Source organism: Tamandua tetradactyla, chromosome 10, assembly GCF_023851605.1.
Source record: "Tamandua tetradactyla isolate mTamTet1 chromosome 10, mTamTet1.pri, whole genome shotgun sequence".
NCBI lineage: Eukaryota > Metazoa > Chordata > Mammalia > Pilosa > Myrmecophagidae > Tamandua > Tamandua tetradactyla.
Window position 1 is genome coordinate 18,836,511 of NC_135336.1, and position 16,806 is coordinate 18,853,316.

The 16,806-nt window shown below is 39.3% G+C and overlaps 1 protein-coding gene across 6 annotated transcripts in view; it reads left to right on the top strand.

The window, feature by feature from the left end:
• The window catches only part of LMLN (leishmanolysin like peptidase), a 271,959-nt gene that overhangs the window by 121,499 nt on the left and 133,654 nt on the right, over positions 1-16,806 (top strand). The window contains exon 17 of one of the 6 annotated variants that reach the window (XR_013158487.1): positions 375-489. The exons of 4 other annotated variants lie outside the window; for them this stretch is intronic. Coding sequence is in view for 1 of the 2 variants with exons in the window: in XM_077118064.1 (XP_076974179.1) it covers positions 375-421 (47 nt within the window). In the remaining variant the exon portion in view is untranslated. Of the gene's footprint in view, positions 1-374; positions 944-16,806 lie in introns of those variants that run through there. One more of the 6 variants, XM_077118064.1, reaches the window with a different exon arrangement.

Below are 16,806 nucleotides of genomic sequence, written 5' to 3' on the forward strand. Positions count from 1 at the left end.
AATCCCATGTCCTACCTGAGATTCCAAGTACTTATGACATTCAATCAAACTATCTACATGAGTTATATTAGGAAATGCTCTAGTCAAAATATATGTTTTGTAACAAATAAACATTTTTTGCTTTAGTCTCACACATAAGGTGACATTTTAAAGTATTAATTATCATCTATTTTCTATGAAAATAATTTTATTGTCATTAAACTGATTAAAGAGAATGTATTTGTTCCTAGTGTTCTTAAGTATCTTATTGGGTTCTTAATAGAGTTTAAATAAAACAGGTTCCGTCCACCATTCAAAATGACTTGGTTATTTGTGAAGCTTTATACTTGTTACTAAAGAGATAAAATGTATAAAAATCTGCATTTTTACTAAAGGTTTGACAAGAGTAATGATGGAGCCTGATGGAGTAAGTGCTATATAAATGTTTGCTGAATAAACTTAGGAAGATTATCATCATGATGGAGAGAAGAATGAAGTGAAATGTCTGAGGTGAGTCGGTCCTCAGACTGAAGTGAGCAGTGGCTTTGCCACTGCTGGGATTTTCCCCCAGGAGCCCTGCACCAGCATTGTGAGGCACTACCAGATTGCCATAGGTTATGTACCTCAGAAAATGCCACGTTCTTTTTTTTTTAATTGTGAACAATAACACATACAAAACAATAAATTTCAAAGCACATTGTAACAATGAATCGTAGAGATTTCAGAGTTTGGTATGGGTTACAATTCCACAATTTTAGGCTTTTACTTCCGCTCCAAGACACTGGAAACTAAAATATCAATGTAATGATTCAGCAATCATGCTCATTTGTTAAGTCCTATTTTCTCTGTTACAACTTTACCTTCTCCTTTGATCTTTCTCCCAGTCTTTAGGGGTATATAAGCTATCCCCATTCTAATTTTTTCATGTTATAAAGGGCTGTCAATAATATGGGCTAGGGGAATGGCCCTAGTTGATATTCTGGAGAAGCTGGCCCCTCTGAGTTTCAGGACTTTTCTGACCTTGGAACCCATCTGGAGGTATGATCTTTTAATACATTCCTGTAGGTTCATACTAATATCATGGGTAGGACCTTTTGATTAGGTTGTTTCAACTGAGGTGTTACCCACCAAATTCAAGGTGGGTCTTAATCCTTTACTGGAGTTCCTTTCTGACAGGATAAAGAAAAAGCACAGAGAGCGTAAAGAAATACCCAGAGAAATTTGGAGAGAGCAGAGATAAAAGCCCTGGAGGAGCTGGGAGAGGAAGCCACTGAAGCCAGAAGCTGACAGCAATAGAACCTGGAGAGAAGGACCAGCCATGTCAGACACCAGCCATGAGACAGAGGTGCCTCAGATGCCAGGGGCTTTTTTTCAGAGAAGGTGTCCTATTGATGCCTTGGTTTGGACATTTTCATGGACTATAAGTTTGCAAGCTAATAAATCCCTATTGTAAAAGCCAACCCATTTAGGATATATTGCATTCTGGCATCTTTAACAAACTGAAATATGGATGGAGGATTTTCTCAGTTTTTCTCTAATGTATTTTCTCACAGTCACCCCGGCTAACCTTCATCTTAGGCTGGGATCAACTCCCTGTTCCATTCCTCCCACCCTCACCCCATACACAGTTCAAAACAAATTTTGTGCTCTCCAGAGTTTTCTCCAGAATATGTACATATATATTTGGTGGTGTGATTGCCTGGGAGTCTGTTTCACTCTGATTTCTGAAGGGTTGATTTGGAGGGAGGAAGCCAGCAGCCCTCACTAATTTACTAATTTGGCAGAAATCAGAAATTCCCCTCCCCCTACAAGTCTACTCCTGCTATTTTATGATTTTCAGTGTTGGGAATGACAGTGCCTGATGTGCCTTCCAATGCATCACAGTCGAGGAGGCAGTGGTGATAGAAATGAGCAGAGTAAAGTCTAATGAGCTGAAGATGCAGACCTGAGCCAAGGAGCCATGGTGTTAGCGTTAGGGTGTGGCTGTCATATGCTAAAATGAGTGAAAAAGCATAGATGACAAAATCTTTGCAGTCTAGAGGCAGAAACAAATAGTGAATTGATTCAAGCTGTGGTTTAACAAACTAAGTACAGAAAAACCTGAAAGCCTGGGAATCAGGTACTTAGTCAAAGATGAGGGAAATAGAATGAGTCAAGGAGCAGGAGTGTGCTTGCATAGTGGCCAGGCCATGGTGGAAGTATTCTTGAATCCCAGGTTTAGTGCACTGAGAGTGCCTTCTGACATTTTGCACAATGGAGATACTCACTGAATCTAGTGATTGAACATTTTTAAAGTGTTGTGTACCTACCATATTCAATTTGTATTTAGTACCAACTTTGCCAGGCCCTTTACTGGGCCATGAAAACATGAGAGACTGAGAGACATCGTCCTTGTCCTCTTGGAGCCTCTGAGGCAAGAGGGCAGTTTAACAAGCATTTAGTAAAGTAAACACCTGAAATTGATGGGATAACATTTATTTCATGCTAATGAGAAAGGCAGTGGAGACAGCATGGTTAAAGATACAAGAAAGAGACTGTTCCAGTCTGCTAGCTGCCAGAATGCAATATACCAGAAACGGAATAGATTTTAAAAAGGGGAATTCAATAAGTTGCTAGTTTACATTTCTAAGGCTGAGAAAATGTCCCAATTAAAACAAGTTTATAGAAATGTCCAATCTAAGGCATCCAGGGAAAGATACCTTGGTTCAAGAAAGCTGATGAAGTTCAGAGTTTCTCTCTCAAGTGAGAAGGCACATGGTGAACATGGTCAGGGTTTCTCTCTGTCATCTGGAAAGGCACATGGCAAACACAGCATCATCTGCTAGCTTTCTCTCCTGGTTTCTTGATTCATGAAGCTCCTCAGGAGGCATTTTCCTTCTTCATCTTCAAAGGTCGCTGGCTGGTAAACTCTCTGCTTCTCATGGCTACATCTTTCTGCTCTCTCAGAATCTCCTGACTTTCTCCAAAATGTTTCCTCTTTTATAGGATTCCAGTAAACTAATCAAGACCCACCTGAATGGGTGGAGTCATGTCTCCATTTAATCAAATTTAATACCCACTCTTGATTGAGTCACATCTCCATGGAGATAAGCTAATTAAAGTTTCCAACATACACTACTGAATAGGGATTAGAAGAAACGGCTGCCTTTACAAAATAGGATTAGGATTAAAACGTGGCTTTTTCTAGGGTACATACATCCTTTCAAACTGGCATGGAGACTGAGACAATAAAGTCAGGCTTTGAGAAGACAAAAGAAGCTGGGATCAGTACATTGGGGATGATTGCCCAGTCTACTGTAAAATAGAACATGAAGGAAAGAACAAGTATGTTTGTTGAGTTTGATGGTTAGAAACTGAGTTCCCATCTCTGGAAAGGTAGAGGCACAATTTTATGCCTTGAATGACGCCAGAGATCTGGAGAGTATTGAGATTTAAAACCGCTCTTACTGTTTTACATTGTCTTACAATGAGAGACAAGATGTGTTTTAGTGTTGAGTGCTTTGTGTCCATTTTTCCTGGAGGGCAGTGTGCGCTCTTTCAGTTCATAGACTCAAATATTCTTTTATTTCAAATAAGTTTTCTTGAATTTTTTCTTCATTTACTCTTTTCAGTTTTTCTCTTTGGAAGTGGATATGTTTGTCCTCAATTTCTATCACTTTCTCTCTAATCCTTCTTTATTTCCATTTCATTTTCCTTTCCTCATTTCTGCCCTTACTGTATAGTAATTATTACTTGGGATTTGTCTTCCTCACTAAGCTGTGAGCAATGTTGAAGATGGATGGCTTTCATTTTTACCCCCAGCATATGGAAAGGAGAACAATATACATTTAGGTTATTAGAAGAGAAAAGTCTCCTTTATCCTTGTGAATGTAAAAAGGGCTTTATCTTCTTCCTTCCATCTCTGGTCCCTGGCAAAATGGAACCCTGTGGGCCTCAGCTCTCAGGGGAGGTCTGGTGCTGGGGCTGAAATTGCCGTTTTTTAGTCAAGGCCCATTTGGCCCACTTGACTAAGGTGTGCAAACCACTGATCCTACAAAACATCACTGGTTGTTTCATACACAGATCACAAATATCTGCAGGTGGCAAAATTTCTCTCCTATACATTTTCCATAAAAATGAAACAGAGTGACTAGAAAGTACATTACATTTTCCATTAAATGAGTGTCCTCTCTAATTAGCTGAGTGCCCATGTTGAATTTCACAGCTAAGTTAAACACACCCCACCAAGGGACACAATTGTGGTCCTCTTAACTAATCCAGAGACCCTGTTTCCACCAAGACCTTCCTTCTCTGGCAGAACCCATCGTTTGGGGGCACACAAAGACTTCAGCCATGGGCCTACTCTGCCTGCTACACCCTGTGTGAAGTGACTGTGTGACTGTGAAAAACCTTGTTTCTTATGCCCTTTTTATCTTGGGTATGGACAGATGAGTAAAAAATATGACTAAAAAATAAACAATAGGAGGAACAAAGATTGAAATATATTGGGTGATGGAAATACTAGTGGTCAATGAGAGGGTAGGGTAAGGTGCATAGTATGTATGTGTTTTTACTTTTTTATTTATTTTTCTGGAGAGATGCAAATGTTCAAAAAAATGATCATGGTGATGAATACACAACTATGTGCTGATATTGTGAGCCAATAATTGCACACCATGTATGGACTGTATGTGTGTGAAGATTTATCAATAAAAATAGTAAAAAAAAAAAAAAAGAGAGAGAGAGACAAACAGATACCAGCCCTGTGACTACCCCATTGACAGAGGTATTCGTGACCTATTGGCTTTCTTGTGGGGTGTAATGTTCTAAAAATGTCTATGAAGTCTAGCTCATTTATTGTATTATTCAAATTCTCTGTTTCTTTATTGATCCTCTGTCTAGATGTTCTGTCCATTGATGAGAGTGGGGAATTGAAGTCTCCAACTATTATGGTAGATGTGTCTATTTCTCTTTTCAGTGTTTTCAGTGTTTGCCTCATGTATTTTGTACATTCTGACTCAGTGCATAAATATTTACAATCATTATGTCTTCTTGTTGAATTGTTCCTTTTATTATACATAGTGTCCTTCTTTGTCTCTTTTAACTGTTTTTACATTTGAGGTCTAATTTGTTGTATATTAGTATAGCTATTCCTGCTCTTTTCTGATTGTTATTTGCATGAAATATCTTTTCCCAATCTTTCACTTTCAACCTATGTTTATCCTTGGGTCTAAGATATGTTTCCTGTAGACAGCATATAGATGGGTCCTGTTTTTCAATCCATTCTGCCAGTCTATGTCTTTTGTCTGGGGTGTTTAATCCATTAACATTTAGTGTTATTACTATACGGGTAGTACTTTCTTCTACCATTTTGCCTTTTGGATTTTATATGTCATATCTAATTTTCCTTTTTACCTTTACTCATAGTCTTCCTTTCTACACTCTTCTCCACACTGCTCTCTCCTATCTTTTCATATCTGCCTCTAGTGCTCCCTTTAGTATTTCTTGCAGAGCTGGTCTCTTGGTCACAAATTCTCTCAGTGATTTTTTGTCTGAAAATGTTTAATTTCTCCCTCATTTTTGAAAGACAAATTGCTGGATATAGATTCTTGTTTGACAGTTTTTCTCTTTTAATAATTTAAATATGGCATCCCACTGTCTTCTCACCTCTGTGGTTTCTGCTGAGAAATATACACACAGTCTTATTGGGCTTCCCTTGTATGTGACGGATTGCTTTTCTCTTGCTGCTTTCAAGATTCTCTCTTTCTCTTTGACCTCTGACATTCTGACTAGTAAGTGTCTTGGAGTACGTCTATTTGGATCTATTCTCTTTGGGGTACGCTGCACTTCTTGGATCTGTAATTTTAAGTCTTTTATAAGAGTTGGGAAATTTTCAGTGATAATTTCATCCATTAGTTTTTCTCCTCCTTTTTCCCTTCTCTTCTCCTTCTGGAATACCCACAACACATATATTCATGCGCTTCATATTGTCCTTCAATTCCCTGAGTCCCTGCTCATATTTTTCCATTTTTTTCCCTATATTTTCTTTTTCGTTGGGTTTCAGATGTTCCATTCTCCAGTTCACTAATCCTATCTTCTGCCTCTTGAAATCTAACGTTGTAGGTTTCTATTGCTTTTTTTTCATCTCTTCTACTGTGCCTTTCATTCCCATAAGTTCTGTGATTTGTTTTTTCAGACTTTCGATTTCTTCTTTTTGTTCATTCCTTGCCTTCTTTATATCCTCCCTCAATTCATTGATTTGAATTTTGATGAGGTTTTCCATGTCTGTTCATATATTCTGAAGTAATTGTTTCAGCTCCTGTATCTCATCTGAATTGTTGGTTTGTTTCTTTGACTGGGCCATAGCTTCAATTTTCCTAGTGTGATTTGTTATTTTTTGCTGGTGTCTAGGCATTTAATTACCTTAATTAGTGTATTCTGGAGATTGCTTTCACTTCTTTTACCTAGGGTTTTCTTGCTGGATGAATTTGTTGTCTTTCTGATCTTTGACATTCAGTTCAGCTTTTTCTGGACCACTAGCTTAGGTTTTGTTTAAAACCTAACAGCAGAATTTTTCTTTTTTTTTTTGTTGTTGTTGTTTCTTGCCCTGCCTGTATGTGTGCCTTTCCCCCCCTACCCTTAGGAGGGTCTACTTAGGTATTATAGACTCCAGCCAGATTTTCCCAGACCAAACTGGCCTGCTGTAAGGAGGAAAGAGTCATCTGTGTCAGTTTTCCCTGAGGGTGAGACCCAGCGGGTTGAAAGACTTTCCTGTGAAGTCTCTGGACTCTGTTTTTCTTATCCTGCCTAGTATGTGGTGCTTGTCTGCCCGCAGGTCCCACCAGCATAAGATGATGCGGTACCTTTAACTTTGGCAGACTCTCCCTGCTGGGGGCGTGGTAAAGACAAAGGAGAGATTGTAGGCTGGTTTTAATGGCTTCAGATTACCAAGCCCTGGTGTCTGAATTCCTTGAGGGAGGGATTCCACCTGAGTTGGGCCTCACCCCTCCCCTGGGGAAGGCACAGACTCCAAACAACCTCTCAAACAAGCTTGTTTCTGCCTATGCCTGGGGCAGTTGCAGCCTGAGAAACCCTGTTGCTGTATCCAAAGGCAGTCAAGCCTTTGTAGAAACACAGCCACAAAAACCTCTGTTTCCTTTCCTTTTCTTTTTCCATCAGCTCTGCCCCCTTGGCATGGGTTAAAAGTCAGCGACCTCTGCTTTGACCAGGTTCACCTGAGCTGGGGGCCTATTTTTAGTGGTCAGTTTTTTTTTTATTAATTAAAAAAAAATTAACTAACAACATTTAGAAATCATTCCATTCTACATATGCAATCAGTAATTCTTAATATCATCACATAGATGTGTGATCATCATTTCTTAGTACATTTGCATCGATTTAGAAAAAGAAATAGCAAGACAACAGAAAAAGAAATGAAATGATAATATACAGAAAAATAAAAATCAAAAATCAAAAAACTATAGCTCAGATGCAGCTTCATTCAGTGTTTTTTTATTAATTAAAAAAAATTAACTAACACAACATTTAGAAATCATTCCATTCTACATATGCAATCAGTAATTCTTAACATCATCACATAGATGCATGATCATCATTTCTTAGTACATTTGCATCGGTTTAGGAAAAGAACTAGCAAAACAACAGAAAAAGATATAGAATGATAATATAGAGAAAATAATAATAAAAATAAAAAAGAAAAAATATATATAAAAAAGGAAAAAGAAAAAAACAAAAAACACAAACAAACAAACCAACTAACAAAAAAACAACAAAAAAACTATAGCTCAGATGCAGCTTCATTCAGTGTTTTAACATAATTACATTACAATTAGGTAGTATTGTGCTGTCCATTTTAGAGTTTTTGTATCTAGTCCTATTGCACAGTCTGTATCCCTTCAGCTCCAATTACCCATTATCTTACCCTGTTTCTCACTCCTGCTGGTCTCTGTTACCAATGACATATTCCAAGTTTATTCTCGAGTGTCAAATCACATCATTGGGACCATACAGTATTTGTCTTTTAGTTTTTGGCTAGACTCACTCAGCATAATGTTCTCTAGGTCCATCCATGTTATTACATGCTTCATAAGTTTATCCTGTCTTAAAGCTGCATAATATTCCATCGTATGTATATACCATAGCTTGTTTAACCACTCGTCTGTTGATGGACATTTTGGCTGTTTCCATCATTTGCAATTGTAAATAATGCTGCTATAAGCATTGGTGTGCAAATGTCCGTTTGTGTCTTTGCCCTTAAGTCCTTTGAGTAGATACCCAGCAATGGTATTGCTGGGTCGTATGGCAATTCTATATTCAGCTTTTTGAGGAACCGCCAAACTGCCTTCCACAATGGTTGCACCATTTGACATTCCCACCAACAGTGGATAAGTGTGCCTCTTTCTCCGCATCCTTTCCAGCACTTGTCATTTTCTGTTTTGTTGATAATGGCCATTCTGGTGGGTGTGAGATGATATCTCATTGTGGTTTTGATTTGCATTTCCCTAATGGCCAGGGATATTGAGCATCTCTTCATGTGCCTTTTGGCCATTTGTATTTCCTCTTCTGAGAGGTGTCTGTTCAAGTCTTTTTCCCATTTTGTAGTTGGGTTGGCTGTTTTTTGTTGTTGAGTTGAACAATCTCTTTATAAATTCTGGATACTAGACCTTTATCTGATATGTCGTTTCCGAATATTGTCTCCCATTGTGTAAGCTGTCTTTCTACTTTCTTGATGAAGTTCTTTGATGCACAAAAGTGTTTAATTTTGAGGAGCTCCCATTTGTTTATTTCTTTCTTCAATGCTCTTGCTTTAGGTTTAAGGTCCATAAAACCGCCTCCAATTGTAAGATTCATAAGATATCTCCCTACATTTTCCTCTAACTGTTTTATGGTCTTAGACCTAATGTTTAGATCTTTGATCCATTTTGAGTTAACTTTTGTGTAGGGTGTGAGATACGGGTCCTCTTTCATTCTTTTGCATATGGATATCCAGTTCTCTAGGCACCGTTTATTGAAGAAACTGTTCTGTCCCAGGTGAGTTGGCTTGACTGCCTTATCAAAGATCAAATGTCCATAGATGAGAGGGTCTATATCTGAGCACTCTATTCGATTCCATTGGTCAATATATCTATCTTTATGCCAATACCATGCTGTTTTGACCACTGTGGCTTCATAATATGCCTTAAAGTCAGGCAGCGTAAGACCTCCAGCTTCATTTTTTTTCCTCCAGATACTTTTAGCAATTCGGGGCACACTGCCCTTCCAGATAAATTTGCTTATTGGTTTTTCTATTTCCAAAAAATAAGCTGTTGGGACTTTGGTATTGCATTGAATCTGTAAATCAATTTAGGTAGGATTGACATCTTAACTATATTTAGTCTTCCAATCCATGAACACAGTATGCCCTTCCATCTATTTAGGTCTTCTGTGATTTCTTTTAACAGTTTTTTGTAGTTTTCTTTGTATAGGTCTTTTGTCTCTTTAGTTAAATTTATTCCTAAGTATTTTATTCGTTTAGTTGCAATTGTAAATGTTTTTCGTTTCTTGATTTCCCCCTCAGCTTGTTCATTGCTAGTGTATAGAAACACTACAGATTTTTTAATGTTGATCTTGTAACCTGCCACTTTGCTGTACTCATTTATTAGCTCTAGTAGTTTTGTTGTGGATTTTTCCGGGTTTTCGACGTATAGTATCATATCATCTGCAAACAGTGATAGTTTTACTTCTTCCTTTCCAATTTTGATGCCTTGTATTTCTTTTTCTTATCTAATTGCTCTGGCTAGAACCTCCAACACAATGTTGAATAATAGTGGTGATAGTGGACATCCTTGTCTTGTTCCTGATCTTAGGGGGAAAGTTTTCAATTTTTCCCCATTGAGGATGATATTAGCTGTGGGTTTTTCATACATTCCCTCTATCATTTTAAGGAAGTTCCCTTGTATTCCTATCCTTTGAAGTGTTTTCAACAGGAAAGGATGTTGAATCCTGTCAAATGCCTTTTCTGCATCAATTGAGATGATCATGTGATTTTTCTGCTTTGATTTGTTGATATGGTGTATTACATTAATTGATTTTCTTATGTTGAACCATCCTTGCATACCTGGGATGAATCCTACTTGGTCATGATGTATAATTCTTTTAATGTGTTGCTGGATTTGATTTGCTAGAATTTTGTTGAGGATTTTTGCATCTGTATTCTTTAGAGAGATTGGTCTGTAGTTTTCTTTTTTTTGTAATATCTTTGCCTGGTTTTGGTATGAGGGTGATGTTGGCTTCATAGAATGAATTAGGTAGCTTTCCCTCCACTTCGATTTTTTTGAAGAGTTTGAGGAGAGTTGGTACTAATTCTTTCTGGAATGTTTGGTAGAATTCACATGTGAAGCCGTCTGGTCCTGGACTTTTCTTTTTGGGAAGCTTTTGAATAACTGATTCAATTTCTTTACTTGTGATTGGTTTGTTGAGGTCATCTATTTCTTCTTGAGTCAAAGTTGGTTGTTCATGTCTTTCTAGGAACTTGTCCATTTCATCTACATTGTTGTATTTATTAGCGTAAAGTTATTCATAGTATCCTGTTATTACCTCCTTTATTTCTGTGAGGTCAGTGGTTATGTCTCCTCTTCCATTTCTGATCTTATTTATTTGTGTCCTCTCTCTTCTTCTTTTTGTCAATCTTGCTAAGGTCCCATAAATCTTGTTGATTTTCTCATAGAACCAACTTCTGGTCTTATTTATTTTCTCTATTGTTTTCATGTTCTCAATTTCATTTATTTCTGCTCTAATCTTTGTTATTTCTTTCTTTTTGCTTGCTTTGGGGTTAGTTTGCTGTTCTTTCTCCAGTTCTTCCAAGTGGACTGTTAATTCCCGAATTTTTGCCCTTTCTTCTTTTCTAATATAGGCATTTAGGGCAATAAATTTCCCTCTTAGCACTGCCTTTGCTGCATCCCATAGGTTTTGATATGTTGTGTTTTCATTTTCATTCACCTCGAGATATTTACTAATTTCTCTTGTATTTTCTTCCTTGACCCACTCGTTGTTTAAGAGTGTGTTGTTGAGTCTCGACGTATTTGTGAATTTTCTGGCACTCTGCCTATTATTGATTTCCAACTTCATTCCTTTATGATCCGAGAAAGTGTTGTGTATGATTTCAATCTTTTTATATTTGTTGAGACTTGCTTTGTGTCCCAGCATATGGTCTATCTTTGAGAATGATCCATGAGCACTTGAGAAAAAGGTGTATCCTGCTGTTGTGGGGTATAATGTCCTATAAATGTCTGTTAAGTCCTGCTCATTTATTGTAATCTTCAAATTCTCAGTTCTTTATTGATCCTCTGTCTAGATGTTCTGTCCATTGATGAGAGTGGTGAATTGAAGTCTCCAACTATTATGGTAGATGTGTCTATTTCCCTTTTCAGTATTTGCAGTGTTTGCCTCATGTATTTTGGGGCATTCTGGTTCGGTGCATAAATATTTATGATTGTTATGTCTTCTTTTTTAATTGTTCCTTTTATTAGTAGATAGTGTCCTTCTTTGTCTCTTTTAACTGTTTTACATTTGAAGTCTAATTAGTTGGATATTAGTATAGCTACTCCTGCTCTTTTCTGGTTGTTATTTGCATGAAATATCTTTTCCCAACCTTTCACTTTCAACCTATGTTTATCTTTGGGTCTAAGATGTGTTTCCTGTAGACAGCATATAGAAGGATCCTGTTTTTTAATCCATTCTGCCAGTCTATGTCTTTTGATTGGGGAATTCAGTCCATTAACATTTAGTGTTATTACTGTTTGGGTAATACTTTCCTCTACCATTTTGCCTTTTCTATTATATATATATCATACCTGACTTTCCTTCTTTCTACACTCTTCTCCATACCTCTCTCTTCTGTCTTTTCGTATCTGACTCTAGTGCTCTGTTTAGTATTTCTTGCAGAGCTGGTCTCTTGGTCACAAATTCTCTCAGTGACTTTTTGTCTGAAAATATTTTAATTTCTCCCTCAGTTTTGAAGGACAACTTTGCTGGATATAGAAGTCTTGGTTTGCAGTTTTTCTGTTTTAGTAATTTAAATATATCATCCCACTGTCTTCTCGCTTCCATGGTTTCTGCTGAGAAATCTACACATAGTCTTATTGGGTTACCCTTGTATGTGATGGATTGTTTTTCTCTTTCTGCTTTCAAGATCCTCTCTTTCTCTTTGACCTCTGACATTCTAACTAGTAAGTGTCTTGGAGAATCCCTATTTGGATCTATTCTGTTTTGGGTGTGCTGCACTTCTTGGATCTGTAATTTTAGGTCTTTCATAAGAGTTGGGAAATTTTCAGTGATAATTTCTTCCATTAGTTTTTCTCCTCCTTTTCCCTTTTCTTCTCCTTCTGGGACACCCACAACATGTATATTTGTGCGCTTCATATCATCATTCAATTCCCTGAGCCCGTGCTCAAATCTTTCCATTATTTTCCCTGTAGTTTCTGTTTCTTTTTGGATTTCAGATGTTCCATCCTCTAGTTCACTAATTCTAACCTCTATCTCTTGAAATCTACCATTGTAGGTTTCCATTTTTTTTTTATCTCTTCTACTGTATCTTTCATTCCCATAAGTTCTGTGATTTGTTTTTTCAGACTTTCCATTTCTTCTTTTTGTTGATCCCATGCCTTCTTCATGTCCTCCCTCAATTTATTGATTTGGTTTTTGAAGAGTTTTTCCATTTCTGTTCATATATTCAGAATTAGTTGTCTCAACTCCTGTATCTCATTTGAGCTATTGGTTTGTTCCTTTGACTGGGCCTTATCTTCAATTTTCCTGGTGCGATTTGTTATTTTTTGCTGGCGTCTGGGCATTTAATCAGATTTCCCTGAGTGTGGGACCCAGCAGGTTGAAAGACTTTCCTGTGAAGTCTCTGGGCTCTGTTTTTCTTATCCTGCCCAGTATGTGGTGCTTGTCTGTCTGTGGGTCCCACCAGCAAAAGATGTTGTGGCTCCTTTAACTTTGGAAGACTCTCGCTGCTGGGTGTGTGGTGGAGACAGAGGAAAGGTTGTAAGTTGGCTTTAATGGCTTCAAATTGTGAAGTCCTGGGATATGAATTCCTTGAGAGAGGGATTCCACCTGGGTTGCATTTCCCCCCTTCCGGGGAAGGTTCAGGTGGTAGAGAGCCCTGAAAGCAGCCCGTTTCTGCATTCGGGGCAGTTGCAACCTGTGTAATCCCAGTGCTGAGACCAGAGGCAACCAAGCCTCCGTAGAAACAGCCACAGAAGGCTCTGTTTCGCCCCCTTTCCTCTTTTTCAGTTAGTCCAATAGGCAACTTCCGCCTTGATCAGTTTCACCTGAGCTGAGGGCCTATTTTTAGTAGTCAGAAGTTGTTCATTAATGCCACTATTGGTGTTAGGTTGGGCTCAGTCTCTACTACTGTTGGAGACTCTTTCCTTTCCCTCCAGGAAGTCGCCTGTGGGTGAGGGGTGCCAGCCGCCGCGGCTTGGGGAACCGCTGATCTGAGGCTCCCAGCCAGCCCGGGAAGCTGCGTGTGAGAGGGGCACCAGTCGCCGGCTGCTGAGGCTTGGGGATCCGCTGATCCGAGGCTCCCAGCTGGCCCTGGAAGCCGCATGTGTGGGAGGGGCACCGGTCATTGGCCACCGTGGCTTGAGAAACCGCCGATCCGAGGCTCCCAGGCGACCCGGGAAGCCGCGTGTGTGGGAGGGGCTCTAGTCACCGGCTGCCACGGCTTGGGGAACCGCTGATCTGAGGCTCCCAGCCGGCCCGGGAAGCCGCGCGTGGGGGAGGGGCACCGGCTTCCGTTGCTTGCGGAACCACTGATCTGAAGCTCCCAGCTGGCCTGGGAAGGAGGGAGGGAGGGGCTCCGGCTGCCAGCCACCGCGGCCTGGGGAAGCGCGCGCCATTCGGGGACCTCACCGCAGCAGAGTCTCTTAGCCGGTCCAGCCATTCCCGACTGGGGTACACTGTGTGTGTGGTCTCTGTCGTGGCTCCGGGAGCTGTTCTGTACTGTTTCTAGTTATTTAGTAGTTGTTCTGGAGGAGGAACTAAGACGCACGCACCTTACTAAGCCGCCATCTTCTCCGGACCTCTGTGGTCAGTTTTTGTGACTTAATTCCATACTTGAAGTTTAGTTGCACTCAGCCTCTGCTAATGGCAAAGTCTCTTACCCTTCCCATCTGGGAAGCAGCCTGTGGGGGAGGGGCACCGGCCGCCATGGCCTGGGGAACCCACCGTTCTGCGTGGGCTCGCAGCTGGTCCAGCTGGTCCAGATTGGGGTATGCTGTGTGTCCGGTCACTGATGTGGCCCCAGGAGCTGTTCTGTACTGTTCCTGGTTATTTAGTAGCTGTTCTGGAGGACAAACTAAATCCCACACCTTGCTAAGCCACCATCTTGGCACCCTGATTCCCTTTTGACTTTCTTGGATTAAGGTATCTCTCCCTTAGTTTAGACATTTTTATAGACTTAGAACTGTAAACTTGTAACTTATTAAATTCCCCTTTTTAAAAGCCATTCAGTTCTGGTATATTGCATTCGGGCAGCTTGTAAACTAAGATATACATTAAAAGATGCTCAACTTTACTGGCTATAAGGGAAATGCATATCAAAACCACAATGAGATAGCATCTCACACTCACTAGAATGGCCATTATCAAAAAAAAAAAAAAGAAAACACAAGTGCTGGAAAGTATGTGGACAAACTACTGTTTGTAGAAATGTAAAATGGTACATCTGCTCTGGAAGGCAGTTTGGTGGTTCCACAGGAAGCTGAGTATAGAATTGCCATATGATCCAGTGATCTCATTGCTAGGTATCTATTCAGAGGATATGAGGGCCAGGACACAAACAGACATTTGCACACCAATGTTTATAGCAGCATTATTCACAATTGCCAAGAGATGGAAACAGCCCAAATGTCCATCTATGGAAGAGTGACTAAACAAGCTGTGATATACACATATGATGGAATATTATGCAGCTGTAAGACAGAATAAAGTTATGAAGTATGTAACAACATGGATGAACCTTGAAGACTTTATGCTGAGTGAACTTAGCCAGAAACAAAAGGACAAATACTGTATGGTCTCATTAGTATGAACTAACATTAATGAGTGAACTTTGAGAGTTGAAGTTAAGAACACAGGTTATCAGGAAATAGAAATAGGGTAGAGATTGGGCAATTGGTGCTGAAGGAATACAGATTGTTCAACAAACAGGACTAATTATAAAAATTCAGAAATGAATAGCACAATACTACGTGATTGTAACACAATAATATAAGCTGAATGTGAGTATGATTGAGTGAGAAGGGCTGGGGCATATTGAAACCAGAAGGAAAGATAGAGGATAAAGACAAAGACAATAAAACTCAGGAATGCCGAGAGTGGACAATGATGGTAATTAAATGTACAAATATAAAAATATTTTTGCATGAGGGAGAACAAATGAATGTCAACATTGCAAGGTGTTGAAAATGGATGGTACACAGGAAAAAGTACCACCAATGCAAGCTAGAGTCTACAGACAACAGTAATATTGTAATATGCTTCCATTGAATGTAAAAATGACATCATGCCAAAACTAAATGTTAACAGGTGAGGATATGGGGAAGGGGAATGGATTCTTTGTGGAAAAAAAAAGAAATGTCTTCATTTTTTATAATGGTTTATAAATGATTTTTATAATCTTCATAGATTATGGTAGCAAAGATATGTCTATTACTTAGGTTGGATTTATGATATGCAAATAAAACTGTTTAAAACTAACAGAGAGAAATAAGTGCTGGGGAAAATGCAGAGAAAGAGATGTACCTATTCACTGCTGGTAGGAAAACAGAGGTGCAGCCCCTTGGAGGGCAGTGTGGTGGTTCCACAGGAGGCAAGGGGATGGGGTTCTAGTTTACTAGCTGCTGGAATGTGATATACCAGGAACAGAATGGCTTTTAAAAGGGGGAATTTATTAAGTTGCAAATCCACAGTTCTAAGGTCGTGAAAATGTTCCAACTAAAGCAAGTCTATAGAAATGTCTAATCTAAGGCATACAGGGAAAGATACCTTGGTTCAAGAGGCCAATGATGTTCAGGGTTTCTCTCTCAGCTGGAAAGGCACATGGCGAACATGGTGGCATCTGCTAGCTTTGTCTCCAGGCTTCTTGTTTTATGAAGCTCCCTCCAGGGACATATTCCTTCTTCATCTCCAAAGGCTTCTGGCTGAGTGGGCTCTTGCTCTTGTCATTCTGAAGCTTTCTCCAAAATGCTTCCTCTTTTAAAGGATTCCAGTAAACTAATCAAGACCCACGTGGGATGGGTAGAGTCACATCTCCCTCTAATCCAAGGTGAGAACCCACAATTGGGCGAGTCACTTCTCTGTGGAGATGATCTAATCAAGTTTCCAACATACAGTGTTGAATAAGGTTTAAAAGAAATGGTTGCCTTCACAAAATTGGATTAGGATTAAAAGAAGGCTTTGCTACAGTACATAATTCTTTCAAACCAGTACACTGTATGATCCTGGAACCCCGGTGCTAGGTGTATATACCTGGAGTAACTGAGTGTGGGAACAGGAATGGACATTTTGCACACTGGTGTTTATGGTGTCAGTGTTCCTGATTCTGAAACAGATGGCCTAAGGGTGCAAGGACTAAGGGAAGGAAGGGGGGAACTGTGATGCATACATACAATGGACTACTGAGTAGCTGAAAGAAGTAATGAAGTGGTGAGGCATGCAACTAGCCAAATGAACCTTAAGGACTGTATGTTGAATGAAATGTCAGAAACAAATATTATCATGCCTCACTCATATGGACTAACTATAATATAAAAACTCAGTGAATTGAAGTTAAAGCATGGGTTA